Here is a 15,551-nt window from a genome sequence, read left to right on the forward strand (position 1 = left end):
CCAAGCCCAGTGAGCAAAAGAGAAAAATACATAGTGGAAGGATCGTGAACTTGAACCTAGTAATAGGCTAACCTAGCCGATGGAATAGTAAACGTCACTCGATCATCTAAGGAGTGGAGAACCAGTGTTGTAGCATCAAGGCAGACATCGATGGATTGGAGTCCCTGTAAGAATCGATTCTGCTTCGGATCGTGGAATCAATGAGGCGGAGGAGTTGGTTAGTGGTTTTGAAGTGTTGGCGATGAAGTCAATTATTTCTCTCGGACCAGATCAAGTAGGACGAACACTGCCAAGCAAGTAGAGTTAGCCGACAGCGCGCCTTTGAGCCTTGTAATGTTTGCATCTGTATCACGGTTGAGTCCCAAGATGTTTGAGGTTGGATCTGGCATTTGGTTGCAATCCTTTTCTTTCTTGGTTTATACAACTGTCAAAGCGTAAAAAAAAGGAAAAATCTTTACTACTTGGCAAAAAAGAAAGGAAATATTTCTTCGAAACAAATGGAAAATTGACAAAAAAAAAAATGGAAAATTCTTTCCTATATATATAACACACAATAGATGACCAATATTTCTATATTCATTCTTGTTTATTCATCTTAAAAAGTGTGAAACTCTCTTACTCTGCTCTTAAAAAAAATCATATTTTTTTCCGTTTGTGAACTCTGTTCTCTAAAACTTTGTTTCTTTTTTGCTTTACGAAAGAATGAAGATTAGATTGTGCAAATCATTCTTGTCACGTATTCTCAGGCGTCGTCAACCTAGATCCACAGTTTATCCCACTCCCACCATGTCTTTTCTATCACCACCACCTACTACTACTACTACTACTACTTCCACCATTGGCAACACTACAACTAGGGGAATGATTCGATCTCGATCAGAAGATAACGTGAAGAAACTTGGGGACTGTATGGACAACATGGACGAAGACGTGTCCAAATTATTCATAGAATTTGAACAGACTGACCTACGTGAAGATCCGGAGATGTTCCATCTTCTCAACAAATACTTCAGCACTAGCAAATCTGTTTCTCATATCTGCGAGTCTCTCAACACATGCTTAGAGAGAGCAGAGAAGAAGGATTATAACTTGATTGATGAAGCTCTAAGTGATTTTCAAGAAGAACAATTGAGTTATGGGGGACTAATGGAAGCAAGTTTCAGAAAAACATTCAGGGATCTGAGGAACTTGAACGACTTTGATGACCCCGACTTGGATTATTGTGAGTTTCTCAGCAAATTACATAGCTGTCACGAAGAGCTGGCGAAGACGATTGTGGAATTAGAGAAGACGATGAAAGGAATTGATAAAAAGTTGAGACGTGTTAGAGGTCGAAGAGCTATTGTTACTGCCGCTTTATTAGCTCCTGTAATCGTTGCTATATTCATTAGCAAGATGGTGGCGGGTATTTTTGGATTGGTTCCATTGGATGCGTTGAGTTCGTTTGTAGCTGCGAGGTGGAAGAGAGCAACCGAAGCTTTGAAACGACAAAAGACCGCGATGAGCTCGATGGAAAGAGGAACAACGGTTGCTCTTAAAGAAGTAGAGAAGATTACCAAATTGGTGAGTCGACTTGAAAGTGTTGAGAAATCGATTCGAGTCGCAGCCGAGTCTGCTGTTAAGAAACGGTATTCGATGGCTGTCGCTATGAGAGAGGTGGAGGAGGAACGGAAGAGTTTGAAGTTAACTGTCTTGGAGCTTGACAAAGAGACCAGACAGTGCGACGGTTTTGCCCAGTTTGGACGCACGGTGGCTTTGGAGAAGATAACTGAGTTTTTGTCTCGTGGCCAGAAGAGCTTGACCAAATAGTTGATTGTTTTCTTTCTTACTTTTCTTAATATGTAGTTACTAGTTAGTACTGATACTGTATGTTGAGTTGTTTACTAATTTTGTAGTTTTATACCATTAATTTTGTTGAATTCTTTATATTCAACATGGACTCATATGAATCAATAGCTTCTGTAATACTTTATTGGTTCTTACGTGTCAATAACACAATATGTTTCAATCATAGATCATTCACTTATGTTTTATCTGCTCAAGTCACAAATTCACACAAATCCGAATACTATACAAGATACAACCACACTTAATCTTAAATTTTGAGTTTCAGTTCAATCTCTAATCACACTACTTTTCAGTTACCCATTTCTTTATTGGTTCGTTGCAAAACATGAACAACATAAGCTTTACTGTAACAACGAACCCCCACTTTTTCTGCAACTTCAATCATCACAACAATGAGAAACGCTCAACGCCAATGTACTATTACACAGAATCAAATCATATAATCCCTTTGATTACGCTACTCAATCACTCACGTTAATCTCTCTCAATTACTGTATAGATTATTGACTTACTATAGTTAGCTTGTACACCTTTGTATATATTGTCTATGTTCTACTCATCAATAAGATATCATATTCACCATTCACATGGTATCAGAGCATTACGGTCCATAACCCTAAATTTTGTCTTTTCTTCTCAATTTTTCTTTGCCGTCATGGCTGCTCCTCTCAACACTCCAACCAACACCGACACCGTCATCACAAACAATCAAACACTTCTCAATCTCAATATGACTAATGTCACCAAGCTTACCCAAACAAACTATCTCATGTGGAAATTGCAGGTTCATGCTCTTGTTGATGGTCATGGTCTTATTGGCCACCTTAATGGCTCCACGGTGGTTCCTCCTGTTCATACCACCGTCAACAATGTTTCTGTTCCAAATCCTGATTATATCACATGGCAACGTCAAAACAAGCTTATTTACAGTGCGCTTCTTGGTTTGATATCACTAGCTGTTCAACCAATTCTCTCACGTACAACCACTGCTGCAGAGATCTGGACTACCCTCGCCGCTACTTACGCCAAACCCAGCTGGGGCCATATTAAACAATTGCGTGATCAACTGAAGCATTGGACGAAAGGCAACAAGACGATCGATGAGTTTCTCCAAGGCTTCACAACTCGGTTTGACACTCTTGCTACTCTCGGCAAACCGGTCGCACATGAAGAACAAATTGACTTTATTCTTGAAGGTCTCCCTGATGAGTACCGTTCTATCGTTGATCAGATAGAAGGACGCGATATCCCTCCCACAATAACTTACGTTCATGAGCATCTACTTAATCAAGAGGCCAAGCTCTTGTCTAAAGCAGCTTCCTCTCCATTTCCTGTTTCTGCTAATGTTGCCACTCACCGTCACAATAACTCTAATCACAGTGCTCACTCCAACAATGGTAAGCGCTACACCAACAACCATAACTCTTCCACCTATCAGTCTTCACAGCCGGTCCACTCTGATGGGCATCGTGGACACAAACCTTACTTGGGAAAGTGTCAAATCTGCAATACACAAGGTCATAGCGCAAGATGGTGTCCCCAGTTTCGATCCCGCTCTATGACGCAGCATCCAACCCAGACCAGTCCTTTCCGACCATGGCAACCCCGTGCTAACCTTGCTGTTGGCTCCTCTTATGATTCAAATCAGTGGCTTCTTGACAGTGGTGCAACCCACCATATGACGTCTGATCTCCATTCAATGTCTCTCCATGAACCGTATACTGGTGGTGATGATGTTGTTATTGCCAATGGGTCTCCTATACCCATCACTCACATTGGTTCAAAACTTCTCCCCTCTCAAACTCGTGATCTTAAATTACATAAAATTTTGTGTGTTCCTGATATTCATCGGAATCTTATCTCGGTTTATCGCCTCTTTAATACTAATCAAGTCTCCGTTGAATTCTTCCCTGCTTTCTTTCAGGTGAAGGATCTGGCAACGGGGGTTCCACTTCTTCAAGGCAAGACCCATAATGATCTCTATGTTTGGCCGGTCACTCCGTCACAAGTCCAGGCTCTTTCTACTTATACTATTTCGAAGGCTTCAGTTCCAGTCTGGCACTCACGACTTGGCCATCCATCTGCATCAGTTTTAAAAACAATGGTTTCTGCGTTTACTCTTCCAGTTTCAAGTTCTACTTCAAAAATGTTTTCCTGCTCCGATTGTCTTCTTAATAAGAGTCACAAACTACCCTTCTCTCAAAATACGATTGTCTCAACACGTCCTCTCCAATATGTTTACTCTGATGTCTGGACATCACCAGTCAATTCACATGACAATTATAAGTATTATCTCATACTTGTTGACCACTACACACGATATACGTGGCTATATCCGATGAAACGCAAATCAGATGTCAAAGCTATTTTTACTTCATACAAGCCGTTGGTAGAAAATCGATTTCAGCAGAAACTTGGTACTCTGTTTTCTGACAATGGCGGTGAGTTCTTGGCTCTTCGTGAATATCTTGTCACCAATGGTATCTCCCATTTGACGTCTCCTCCGCACACCCCTGAGCATAATGGCATATCAGAGAGGAAGCACCGTCATGTCGTTGAAACGGCTCTCACTCTCCTGTCCACTGCGTCTATTTCCACGGGGTATTGGCCTTATGCTTTTAGCACTGCAGTGTACTTAATAAACCGATTACCCACGCCGGTGCTCTCCAATCAGTCGCCATTCTCTAAGCTTTTTCAGACTCACCCCAATTATGAGAAACTGAAGATTTTCGGTTGTCTTTGCTTTCCCTGGCTTCAACCATATGCCAAAAATAAGCTTGACAGTCGTTCGAAGCCATGTGTTTTCCTCGGTTACTCTTTGACGCAGAGTGCATATTCGTGTCTCCACATCCCCACTGGTCGTATCTATACATCTCGTCGTTCGATTTGATGAGAGTCGCTTTCCTTTTGCTGACTCTACAATTCAATTGTCTGTTGAAGAAATCGATTCTCCTCTGCTCACTACTACGATGCCAACGGTGGTTCGTCTATCACCGTCGTCTCTTCCGTCAACCAGTGGAACCCCCGGAACCGGTCTTCACCCTGCTCCGCCTCTCCCTCCGTCGCCACAGGTATTGCCTTTGTCCTCTTTGAACTCTTCTTTCTCATCTCCAATCTCTGAGCCCACTGCTCCAAATACACATGGGCCTCACACCTCGGCCCAGCAAAACCAATCTTCCAATGAGCCCACTGCTCAGACAAATAATGATTCGACACCCACGAATCAGCCTGACCCTTCCCATACCTCCGTAAACTGTGAGTCTAATGACTCGTTCACCACAACTTTCCCAATTGCCACTCCACCACAGCCCCAAAATCCTCCGCCTCGACAACCACCTGCAAATATCCACAAAATGAAAACTAGAGCCAAAAATAACATCACAAAACCAAAACGCAAATTAAATCTTCATGTTGCAGGTCTAAGACAATCGAGAGAACCATCGACTGCAACACAAGCCTTGAAGGATGAGCGGTGGCGTCGATCGATGTCTGTCGAGTATAATGCTCAACGTCTTCATCACACTTGGGACTTGGTTCCTCCTCATCCATCGCAGAATGTTATTGGCTGCCGCTAGGTGTTTACCACCAAATATCACCCTAATGGTCAATTGAATCAATACAAGTCGCGTCTGGTTGCTAAGGGTTTCCATCAAAAGTATGGGGTTGATTATGCTGAAACGTTTAGTCCAGTAATAAAATCTACAACAATCCGGTTGGTACTTGAAGTTGCGGTTGCTCATTCTTGGCCAATCAAACAGTTGGACGTTAACAATGCGTTTTTACAAGGAGAATTAACTGAAGAGGTATATATGGCGCAACCACAAGGATTTGTGGACAAGAATCGTCCTGATTACGTTTGCCGGCTGAAGAAACCGATCTACGGGCTCAAACAAGCTCCGCGTGCCTGGTATCTTTCTCTCAAACATCATCTTCTTCAAACTGGTTTTACAAACTCCCTTGCGGATACTTCTTTATTTATCCGTCGGACTACCACAACATTTACTTATGTTCTAGTCTATGTGAATGATATTCTGGTTACTGGAAATGATCCCAAGCTAGTCGATCAAGTGCTTCATTCCTTTGCTACACGCTTCTCTATTAAAGATCCGACTGATCTTAGTTATTTTCTGGGTATAGAAGCCACACGCTCTACTGCTTGTTTGCATCTTATGCAAAGGAAATACATTGTTGATCTTCTTGCAGCGCACAACATGTCTGATGCGAATCCTGTTGCGACACCGCTTCCTGTTTCACCTAAGCTCACTCTCCATGGAGGTACACCACTTGAGGATGCCAAACAGTATCGTTCAGTAGTTGGGAGCTTGCAATATCTTTCTTTCACAAGGCCAGATATTGCTTATGTGGTCAATCGTTTGTCCCAATTTATGCATCGCCCAACTGTTGAACATTGGCAAGCTGCTAAACGGGTCTTAAGGTATCTAGCAGGAACTCTCACACATGGTATTTTCTTTCATTCCAACTCTACAATCTCTTTACAAGCATATTCGGATGCGGATTGGGCTGGTGATATAGATGACTTTGTGTCTACGAATGCCTTTATTGTCTACTTGGGACGTAATCCAATCTCATGGTCCTCTAAGAAGCAACGAGGTGTAGCAAGGTCTTCGACTGAGGCTGAATACCGTGCTGTTGCCAATACCGCCTCAGAAATTCGTTGGTTATGCTCTCTACTCACTGAGCTTGGTGTTACTTTACCTTCTGTACCTGTTATCCTTTGTGATAATATCGGTGCCACATATCTCTGCGCCAATCCAATATTCCATTCTAGGATGAAGCATCTTGCTTTGGACTATCATTTTATTCGACAATAGATTCAAGCTGGCACACTACGGGTCTCACATGTTTCCACCCAAGATCAGCTTGCGGATGCACTCACTAAGCCATTGTCGAGACTGGGTTTTCAACGAGCATGTCACAAGATTGGAGTTCGAAGTCTCCCTCCATCTTGAGGGGGCGTATTACAGAGAATCAAATCATATAATCCCTTTGATTACGCTACTCAATCACTCACGTTAATCTCTCTCAATTACTGTATAGATTATTGACTTACTATAGTTAGCTTGTACACCTTTGTATATATTGTCTATGTTCTACTCATCAATAAGATATCATATTCACCATTCACATGTACAATATACACACCATACACTAACATTGTAAGGTGTTTTAGCTCTTCTCATGAATGTAATGAGAACTGTAGCTTATAATTTATGCAACACTACAAAGGTGTTTTCAGAAACAATGCCAATCGCATTCTCTAAAAAACATAAACCAATCATTCATCAATCATTCATCATAGTCAGTCACATACATTAGAAACAAAATGACATTAACCGTTCATTCAAGCTTGCCCATTTGGTTCATCAAAGAGTGGCAGAAAGACCATCCGCATACAACAAGTAACAAGACTTGTGGACTGGAAGCTTTTTTTTGCTCTCCCAAAACAACCAAAAAAGATAAACAAAATTGATATAAACAAATCCAAAAAGATTTCTTTACTCAAATTACTCCAAAATTATCTCCGAGTCAACTATTAGTCCAAACACAAGGTGTTAAGTGTTTACTGTGAAATGCCAATTAAAGATTAGAGGAAATTACTCATGTTTAATATGATAGTGGAGCAAAGGCAAATAGCCCATAAAGAAATCCAACAGAACCAAGCAAATTAAAGTAGAAAAGCCCAATAAGCCTATAAAACTGGGAGAGACGATCATCGGAGACACCGACAATGGAGAAACTAATTCAGGCGGCGAGGGAGAAGCGATTTCGGAGAAGAACGGAAGCTGTGTCAGGTTATTTTGATCTCAATATTAGATATTTTATTCTGGTTAATCGGAAACAAAGAAGTCACTTTTTGGGGTTTCGCGGAGGAGTTAACCAAATCTGAATTCTAGATATCCGGAATTAATATATCTAATACTCAATGATCAATCTTGATTGTTACACTCTTGCGTCTTGCCGTCAAAATGCAGAGTTCAGAGTTGAACAGATGTCTCTGCTTTCAAATCCAAGTATGAGAGCCTTTAAGAAATGCAGGTACCTTCACACTTCAGACTTAAGATTAATGGATGAGCGTTATACATTCATCTTGGTTAACAGAACAGCTGCCATACATAAACTTTATAACTCCAAACAATAATCCTAATTTATAAAAGTGCAATCTTCCTTGTGATATTATGCTTGTATAATACATGTTTAAAATATATTATCCAGGAGTTTTCCACATTTCTTGTTGATCTTTTTTTGAAGTTGTTGAGATCAGAGCCGGCTGACAATTGGTTTGAACCCGTTACCTAAGCATCACTATTTACACCCTTTACCAACTGAGTCAAAGGAAAATTCAACAAATTTGGGGCCGAAATATTACTTATCTCATAAACGGCCGCAAGCACATGCTTGGTTTGCTTGGCCTCAAGATCGGCTCTGGTTGAGATCATAGAGATTTTCCACAGTTTTTTAGGGCATTCCGGTATTTAAAAACGCTTCCTATTCGATTCTATTCTATTCAGTTGAATCTATAATTACTAGAAAATTCGGTTTGATATAGTTTTGATCCGGTTAATTTGATTATTTTTTTTGGCTAATTTTGGAGATTTTCGGGTATTTAGAGCGCTTCAAATTCGATTCTATTTGGGTTGATCTATAATATCGGGAAATTCACTTTTATTCCGGTTTTGATCCGGTTAATTTGGTTGGGTATTTGTTTTGGTTATTTTGAGTATGTTTGGACTTTGGATATAACTCCAATGTTTTTTTTTGTATTTTAATAATTTTCTGATATTTCAAATATTTTTTCAGGTTATTTTCAAAAAATTAATTGGATACAAAAATACTATTAGCTGAAAAACCTACAAATATCCTAAGTTCGTTAGTGTCTGTTGAATATCTTAAGTTCCTAACAAATAATTAAGGCATAATAAAACAAACAAATTTTAACTTTTAACAAATGTAAATGGTGAGATGGACCTTAATTTCACGTACTTGAACACGTAGAGTATTTTTATATGTATCCCCCAAAAAACACGTCATTACATGAGTGTTCTGTGGACACCAACATTTTCATTCTCTATCGAAGTCAATCGACAAAAACATTATCTTGGCATACATCAAATAGCTTGATCCTACTACCATTATATCACTGTTTATCAACGTCTCTCCACTTTCTAGTTTGTCCTGCTACTTTGTACTCTCTTCTTAATTTACCTTGCTAAGAGGGTTGAGACGTCCTTGTAAGCTACTAGATCCAATTGGGTACACATCTTTGATCTTTCTCTCTTAACGGTGGGGGCCATCAACTTTATACATTTGTGTTTTACATTACCCACTAGATTACTCAATGATTAATTTAAGAGTATATCAAGTTGGTAAATGCTTGTGTTCCGTATAGGCAACGACCGTCAACCTTGACTTTATCTACTCTACTGTTGGTTGTTAAAAAAAACCATATCACTGCATATATAGTCGATGACCACAACTCTCTGTGACTCTGTTCTTTGATGAGATCAAACTTTTTGGGGTCAACAAATCATATACTCCCTCTGTTTCACAAAGAGTGTCATTTTGACACATTTCACACAAATTAAGAAAAATTTGAATTATACTTATTTGCCCCTATTTATTAAGTGATTAATGATCAAAATTCAATGAAAATAGCTTTGGGTTTAGGGGTAAAAAAGAAAATTTAGCATTAAAACACTCATTGGAAATGTAAAATGACATTCTTTGTGAAACAAGAAATTTTCTCCAGAATGACACTCTTTGTGAAACAGAGGGAGTATTATTCTTATGTTTTTGAAGTTTTAAGATAGATATACAATATACTGTATATGTTTTGTGATTGTATTGAAATCAATAATGAGTATATTTAATACAGTGAAATAAATAAAGGTCCCACAATAGTTTCGCATCAAGACAACTCATATGTGTTTTTAAATGTATTGTTTCATAATTTGTTCCTTCCCATTACCACTATTGACAAATCCATGTACCAAATTTTGTGTCTTTAAATCCCATTATCAGCTGTTTCTAAGTTGACCAAGTTTTTTTTTGTTTATGGTCCTCTCCCTCTTTTCTTGTTTTTATATACTTTTTTCACTCGATTGGTTCAAAGTCTTCTTTCTTCTTCTTCCTTTTTGTTAACATTATTGTCTACATGTTTTGAGAGCGAGGTTGTCAAAATTTATTAAGAGATTTAGTCAAATCTTTGTGTAGACCACATGCTTTTTTTCTTAAGATAATTTTTGAGGTATAATCATAAAAAAACAGAGGAAGAGGTAAGAGGATCTTTGTGGGTTTTGAAGATGAGTTCAAGAACTGGAGCCTTTATGCTCCTGATCTTGCTTTTCTTCTACATTTGTTCTGTATCTGCGCTCACAAATACTTTAGACTGTAAGTTTATGTATATATATATATATATGCAGATACAAGCAGCATATAGACGATGAACATCATAATTTCCTAATGGTTTTCATATGGTGCAGCTTCTGCTTTAAGTGGCCTGAAGAGCGAATGGACCAGTTCTCCTGATGGTTGGGAAGGCTCTGATCCTTGTGGAACCAATTGGGTTGGAATTAAATGTCGAAATGACCGCGTCATTTCAATGTAAGAAACTCGATTTCTTTTGGTTTGTTTGCTGCTTCTTCCAATAATCCTTGCCGACTTTTAATGTTATGTTGCAGATCACTAGGTAACCTTAACTTGGAAGGAAAGCTTCCTGCTGATATTTCGTTCTTGTCTGAATTGGAGATCTTGTATGTCTTTCTTCTACTTTCTATATATATATATATTGTTTTTCCATTCACATAAAAAAAGATTTGTGTTCTCTCATCTTATGATCCAATCTTTTGTAGGGATTTGTCATACAATACTGGATTGTCCGGACCACTTCCACCAAATATCGGTAACCTTAAGAACTTGAAGAGCTTGTAAGGAAACACAATATCGTTAGATCTCTAGTACAACTTATATTTGTACATCTCCTTTGTGTTATCTACTAACTCTCTTTTACTCTCCTGCAGGATTCTTGTGGGATGTAGTTTCAGTGGTGAAATCCCTGAGTCCATTGGTTCTCTAAAAGAACTTATATATCTGTAAGATTTTGTTGCTTCCTATTATTTATAAACACTCTCCTTTTCAATTGCATTGTCTAAACCCATTAGTATTAATCTGTTTTTCCTCCATACAGCTCCCTGAATTTGAATAAATTTAGTGGAACGATTCCGGCTTCCATTGGACGGTTATCGAAACTATATTGGTTCGATATAGCTGACAATCAGATCGAGGGAGAGCTACCAGTTTCTAATGGGACTTCTTCACCTGGACTTGACATGCTTCTTGCAACTAAGCATTTGTACTATATATAATCCCCAAATCTTTCCATTTTGCTTATTATAGTCACTCCTTTTAATCTGACTCTCCTTCACTTTCTTCTTGCAGTCATTTTGGGAAAAACAGGCTTTCGGGAAAGATCCCGAAAGAACTTTTCAGCTCAAACATGACTTTGATACATGTGTAAGCTTTCATACTAGATATAAAACAGAGAGATTGAGACTAGTAACTTACAAAGTGACTGCATTTTTTGTTGTTTTATCGATAGTCTCTTGGATGGAAACCAATTCACAGGCGAAATCCCTGAGAGCCTCGGCCTCGTTAACACGCTGACAGTATTGTAAGTAGTAAAAGATTTGTTAATTTTTTTTATAATCATCTTTACTTCCTTAATATCATGTGTTTTTTTTTTTCTTTCTTTCTTCTCTAGACGCCTTGATAGGAACAGACTAATTGGAGAGATTCCTTCAAGTCTTAATAATCTTACAAGTCTAAACGAATTGTAAGTTGGAGCGACTAAAGATTTGTTATGTATTTGTAAGATATAAGTGAAAAGAGGTAAAAGAGTTTGTAGTTGAATATATTTCAGGTACTTGGCCAACAACAAATTTACTGGTAGTCTTCCAAATTTAACCGCCTTGACCAATCTCTACACATTGTAAGTTTTTTCTATATTTCTCATCCTCTTTTGCTACTCAATCTACCATCACTACCCTTCTCAAACCTTCATTCTCTATCAATCTAATCCCATGACGTGACTGTAATGTAACAGGGATGTAAGCAATAACACTTTGGATTTCTCACCCATTCCATCATGGATCTCCTCGTTACGCTCCCTGTCAACATTGTATGAGCCTTCCTGTCTCTCTTTATCTCTTTTCGATCTCTATTTGTATACTTACTAAGAAAAAAAATGGTCTTCCAGAAGGATGGAAGGGATCCAACTCACAGGTCCAATACCAAGTTTTCTATTCAGTGCTACTCAGTTGCAGACGGCGTGAGTCACACAATTCTTGAAATTGGTAATCAACTAAAGCTGTGTGAAAAGTGTACTGATTGGGATGCGTTCCTTTTTTTACTTGCGCAGTATCCTAAAACGCAATCAGATAAATGAAACATTGGACTTTGGTACCAACTTTAGCAACCAGTTGGAGTTTGTGGATTTACAATACAATGACATATCTGAGTATATACAACCAACTAAGAAAGAACTTCAAGTAATGTATGTATCCTTATCACAAATCTTATGACATGTTTTTTTTTTGTCAACCTATTGCTTATGTCTGTTGATACATATGCACAGATTAGCAAATAACCCAGTGTGCCTAGAGGCTGGAAACGGACCGAGTTACTGCTCAGCAATCCAACACAATACCTCTTTTTCTACACTCCCAACAAACTGTTCACCCTGTGAACAGGGCATGGAAGCGAGTACCACATGCCGCTGTGCACATCCATTCATGGGAACACTCTACTTCAGGTCACCTTCCTTTTCAGGGTTGTTCAACTCCACCAACTTCTTAATCCTACAGAAGGCAATCACGGATTTCTTTAAGAAGTTTGATTATCCTGTAGACTCAGTGGGTGTCCGGAACATTAGAGAGAATGAAACTGATCATCAGCTTCTTATAGATCTCCTGGTCTTTCCATTAGGCAGAGAGAGTTTTAATCAGACAGGAATGTCACTTGTCGGTTTTGCGTTTAGTAACCAGACTTATAAGCCTCCTCCGATATTTGGCCCTTATATATTCAAAGCTGCTCTGTACAAGAAGTTCTCAGGTATGATGAAACTGGTCTTACACAACCAAACGGATTTAGTATTTGTTCCATATAAGTTCATTTGCTCTGCTTTGTTTTGCCACAGATGTAGAAGAAGGTTCCAAGTCAGCAAACATGGGCATTATCATTGGAGCAGTAGTTGGTGCTATTGTTCTTCTACTGTTGTTAACAATAGCTGGGGTTTACGCTCTCAGGCAGAAAAAGAGAGCAGAGAGAGCAACGGATCAAAATAATCCTTTTGGTAAGACGAGAAAATTTACTAAGCTACTTACCAAAGCCTCCTCCCTTTACTGGAACCATCCTGACAGCTTTTTCTTTTGCATGTTGCAGCCAAGTGGGATACGAGTAAAAGCAGTATTGGTGCTCCACAGCTAATGGGAGCAAAAGCCTATACTTTTGAAGAGCTGAAGAAATGTACAGACAACTTTTCAGAGGCAAATGATGTTGGGGGTGGAGGTTATGGAAAGGTTTGTTGTGTCTTAAGATATGACCTCAATTGAAAGTAGCAATGAACTTAGTTGAAATTCTGATCCCCAAAATATGATGGTAAAACAGGTGTACAGAGGTATTCTTCCAAATGGGCAACTCATAGCAATCAAAAGAGCTCAACAAGGATCATTGCAAGGAGGGTTGGAGTTCAAGACTGAGATTGAGCTTCTTTCAAGGGTCCATCATAAGAATGTTGTCAGACTCTTGGGATTCTGCTTTGATCGAAGTGAACAAATGCTTGTCTATGAGTACATTTCAAATGGGTCTCTTAAAGACAGTCTCTCAGGTAATATCAAAACTCTATCTTCTTCTGAAGATTTATTGATAGTTCTTGGATGCTGATGAATATGTTAGTAATGCAGGAAAGAGTGGGATTCGATTGGATTGGTCACGAAGGCTTAAAATAGCACTAGGTTCAGGCAAGGGCTTGGCTTATCTTCATGAGCTTGCTGATCCTCCAATTATACACAGAGACATCAAATCAAATAACATCTTACTTGATGAAAATCTTACTGCCAAGGTTGCTGATTTTGGCCTTTCCAAACTTGTGGGAGACCCTGAGAAAACTCATGTGACAACACAAGTTAAAGGAACCATGGTGAGTTTAGAATAAAATCATCCTCCTTTCTCTGTTTTTTCTCATCAGATACATTTTCAACTCACATTTTCTATGGTTTCAGGGCTACTTGGATCCTGAGTACTACATGACAAATCAACTGACGGAGAAGAGTGATGTATATGGTTTTGGTGTGGTGATGCTCGAGTTATTAACTGGTAGAAGTCCAATAGAGAGAGGCAAATATGTGGTGAGAGAGGTGAAGACGAAGATGAACACATCGAGGAATTTGTATGACCTGCAAGAGTTGCTGGACACGACGATCATAGCAAGCAGTGGGAATCTGAAAGGGTTCGAGAAGTATGTTGATCTTGCTCTGAGATGTGTGGAGGAGGAAGGAGTTAACAGGCCATCAATGGGTGAGGTTGTGAAAGAGATTGAGAATATAATGCAGCTTGCGGGATTAAATCCTAACGCAGATTCAGCAACAAGTTCAAGAACGTACGAGGACGCTATCAAAGGATCAGGTGATCCTTATGGCAGTGAATCGTTTCAGTACAGTGGGAATTTCCCAGCTTCAAAGCTTGAGCCTCAATGATTGATTATGTCTTCCTTTTTCCTTTTTTTTTTTTTTTTTTGTTATTGGTAAGTGACTTCATACTTGAAATGCTTGTGAATGTGAGAACTAGCATGATTTGATATACTGTTATGTGGTCACTGTTTATATAGCAGAGGACTGGAGTCAAACTCAGAAGAACCCTCCAGATCATTGGTAATATAGACACCAGTTTTCAAACATTAGAAAAGTAAGTCCCATGTGTATATATATATTAATTCTTGTTGAGAACTTTATAGATTTGATTCATCCAGAACACACACAATTTAGTTCCAATACATCAACATTTATGTAAGGGAAGGGAAGATGTTAACAAACTACAAAAGAATCAAAAGAGTAGAGATTCTCTTATGTAAACTAGAACAACAAACGAACTGAATCTTTTAGACTGACTTAGAAAATATAAATAGAACTATATTCAGTTTGTCCAACAAAAAATATAATAAAAATAGCATTATATTTCTATTATAGGAGTTTTAAATTTATAAAATAACTGGCATATTCAATATAGATTGGTATATCCAAAAAGCTAATGCTACTGCTTTTTGTAGCACGTAGAATATATAGATTGGTAGTGAGCTTTTCAACTTAAAGAAAAGATTAGGGAAAAGGCAATGTTTTTAAATCCGACCCGGAAAGCAACCTAGACAACCTTCTGGGTCACCGGGTCACCGGGTCGACCCGATCCAACCGTGGGTTACTAATTTACTGAATTTTAATATATATCATATATATATATATGTTTTTTTTTTTTTTGACAACAGAGAAATCAGATTAGCTCAAACGAGCCAATGTGAAGGAATATTGTTTACATAGGTAACTGGGTGCGGTAAAGCGCGAACTCGTCGCGCAAGATTGTCCGCTTTACCATTCTGAGAACGAGGAACGTAGACCACAGAAAAAGAAACAAATTCC

The 15,551-nt window shown here is 38.7% G+C and overlaps 1 protein-coding gene, 1 long non-coding RNA gene and 1 pseudogene across 3 annotated transcripts; all 3 read left to right on the top strand.

Moving 5' to 3' along the window:
* The first annotated feature begins 702 nt into the window (after nt 1-702).
* On the top strand, nt 703-1,809 carry LOC104751798 (UPF0496 protein At3g57100 pseudogene; annotated as a pseudogene).
* Nucleotides 1,810-7,568: 5,759 nt separating this feature from the next.
* Nucleotides 7,569-8,716, top strand: LOC109127343 (uncharacterized). Of its 2 annotated transcripts, XR_015580204.1 has the most exons (3): nt 7,573-7,661; nt 7,842-7,905; nt 8,119-8,716. It is a non-coding gene; the product is annotated as an uncharacterized LOC109127343 (long non-coding RNA). The 2 variants fall into 2 exon arrangements; XR_002033994.2 differs by lacking the exon at nt 8,119-8,716 and having other exon boundaries at nt 7,569-7,661; nt 7,842-8,094.
* A 1,061-nt stretch (nt 8,717-9,777) lies between these two features.
* Nucleotides 9,778-14,826, top strand: LOC104724304 (leucine-rich repeat receptor protein kinase HPCA1). Its single transcript, XM_010442769.3, has 19 exons — nt 9,778-10,257; nt 10,350-10,470; nt 10,548-10,619; nt 10,719-10,793; nt 10,887-10,958; nt 11,054-11,218; nt 11,305-11,379; nt 11,465-11,536; nt 11,627-11,698; nt 11,786-11,854; nt 11,969-12,043; nt 12,122-12,193; nt 12,284-12,418; nt 12,500-12,975; nt 13,061-13,216; nt 13,306-13,442; nt 13,531-13,750; nt 13,827-14,062; nt 14,145-14,826. Exons 1-19 carry the CDS (start codon nt 10,170-10,172, stop codon nt 14,616-14,618), a joined length of 2,862 nt encoding a protein of 953 aa, XP_010441071.2. The 5' UTR covers nt 9,778-10,169; the 3' UTR covers nt 14,619-14,826.
* The last annotated feature ends 725 nt before the right edge of the window (nt 14,827-15,551 follow it).

The sequence above is a fragment of the Camelina sativa genome, chromosome 2, assembly GCF_030686135.1.
Source record: "Camelina sativa cultivar CO46 ecotype springtype chromosome 2, ASM3068613v1".
Lineage (NCBI taxonomy): Eukaryota > Viridiplantae > Streptophyta > Magnoliopsida > Brassicales > Brassicaceae > Camelina > Camelina sativa.

Excerpts from the sequence above, each read along its gene's own strand:
- LOC104724304 (XM_010442769.3), top strand. The coding sequence starts at position 10,170 with ATGAGTTCAAGAACTGGAGCCTTTATGCTCCTGATCTTGCTTTTCTTC. Across the intron at positions 13,443-13,530 it reads GGGGTGGAGGTTATGGAAAG|GTGTACAGAGGTATTCTTCC; the intron begins GTTTGTTGTGTC and ends ATGGTAAAACAG. Across the intron at positions 13,751-13,826 it reads TCTTAAAGACAGTCTCTCAG|GAAAGAGTGGGATTCGATTG; the intron begins GTAATATCAAAA and ends TTAGTAATGCAG.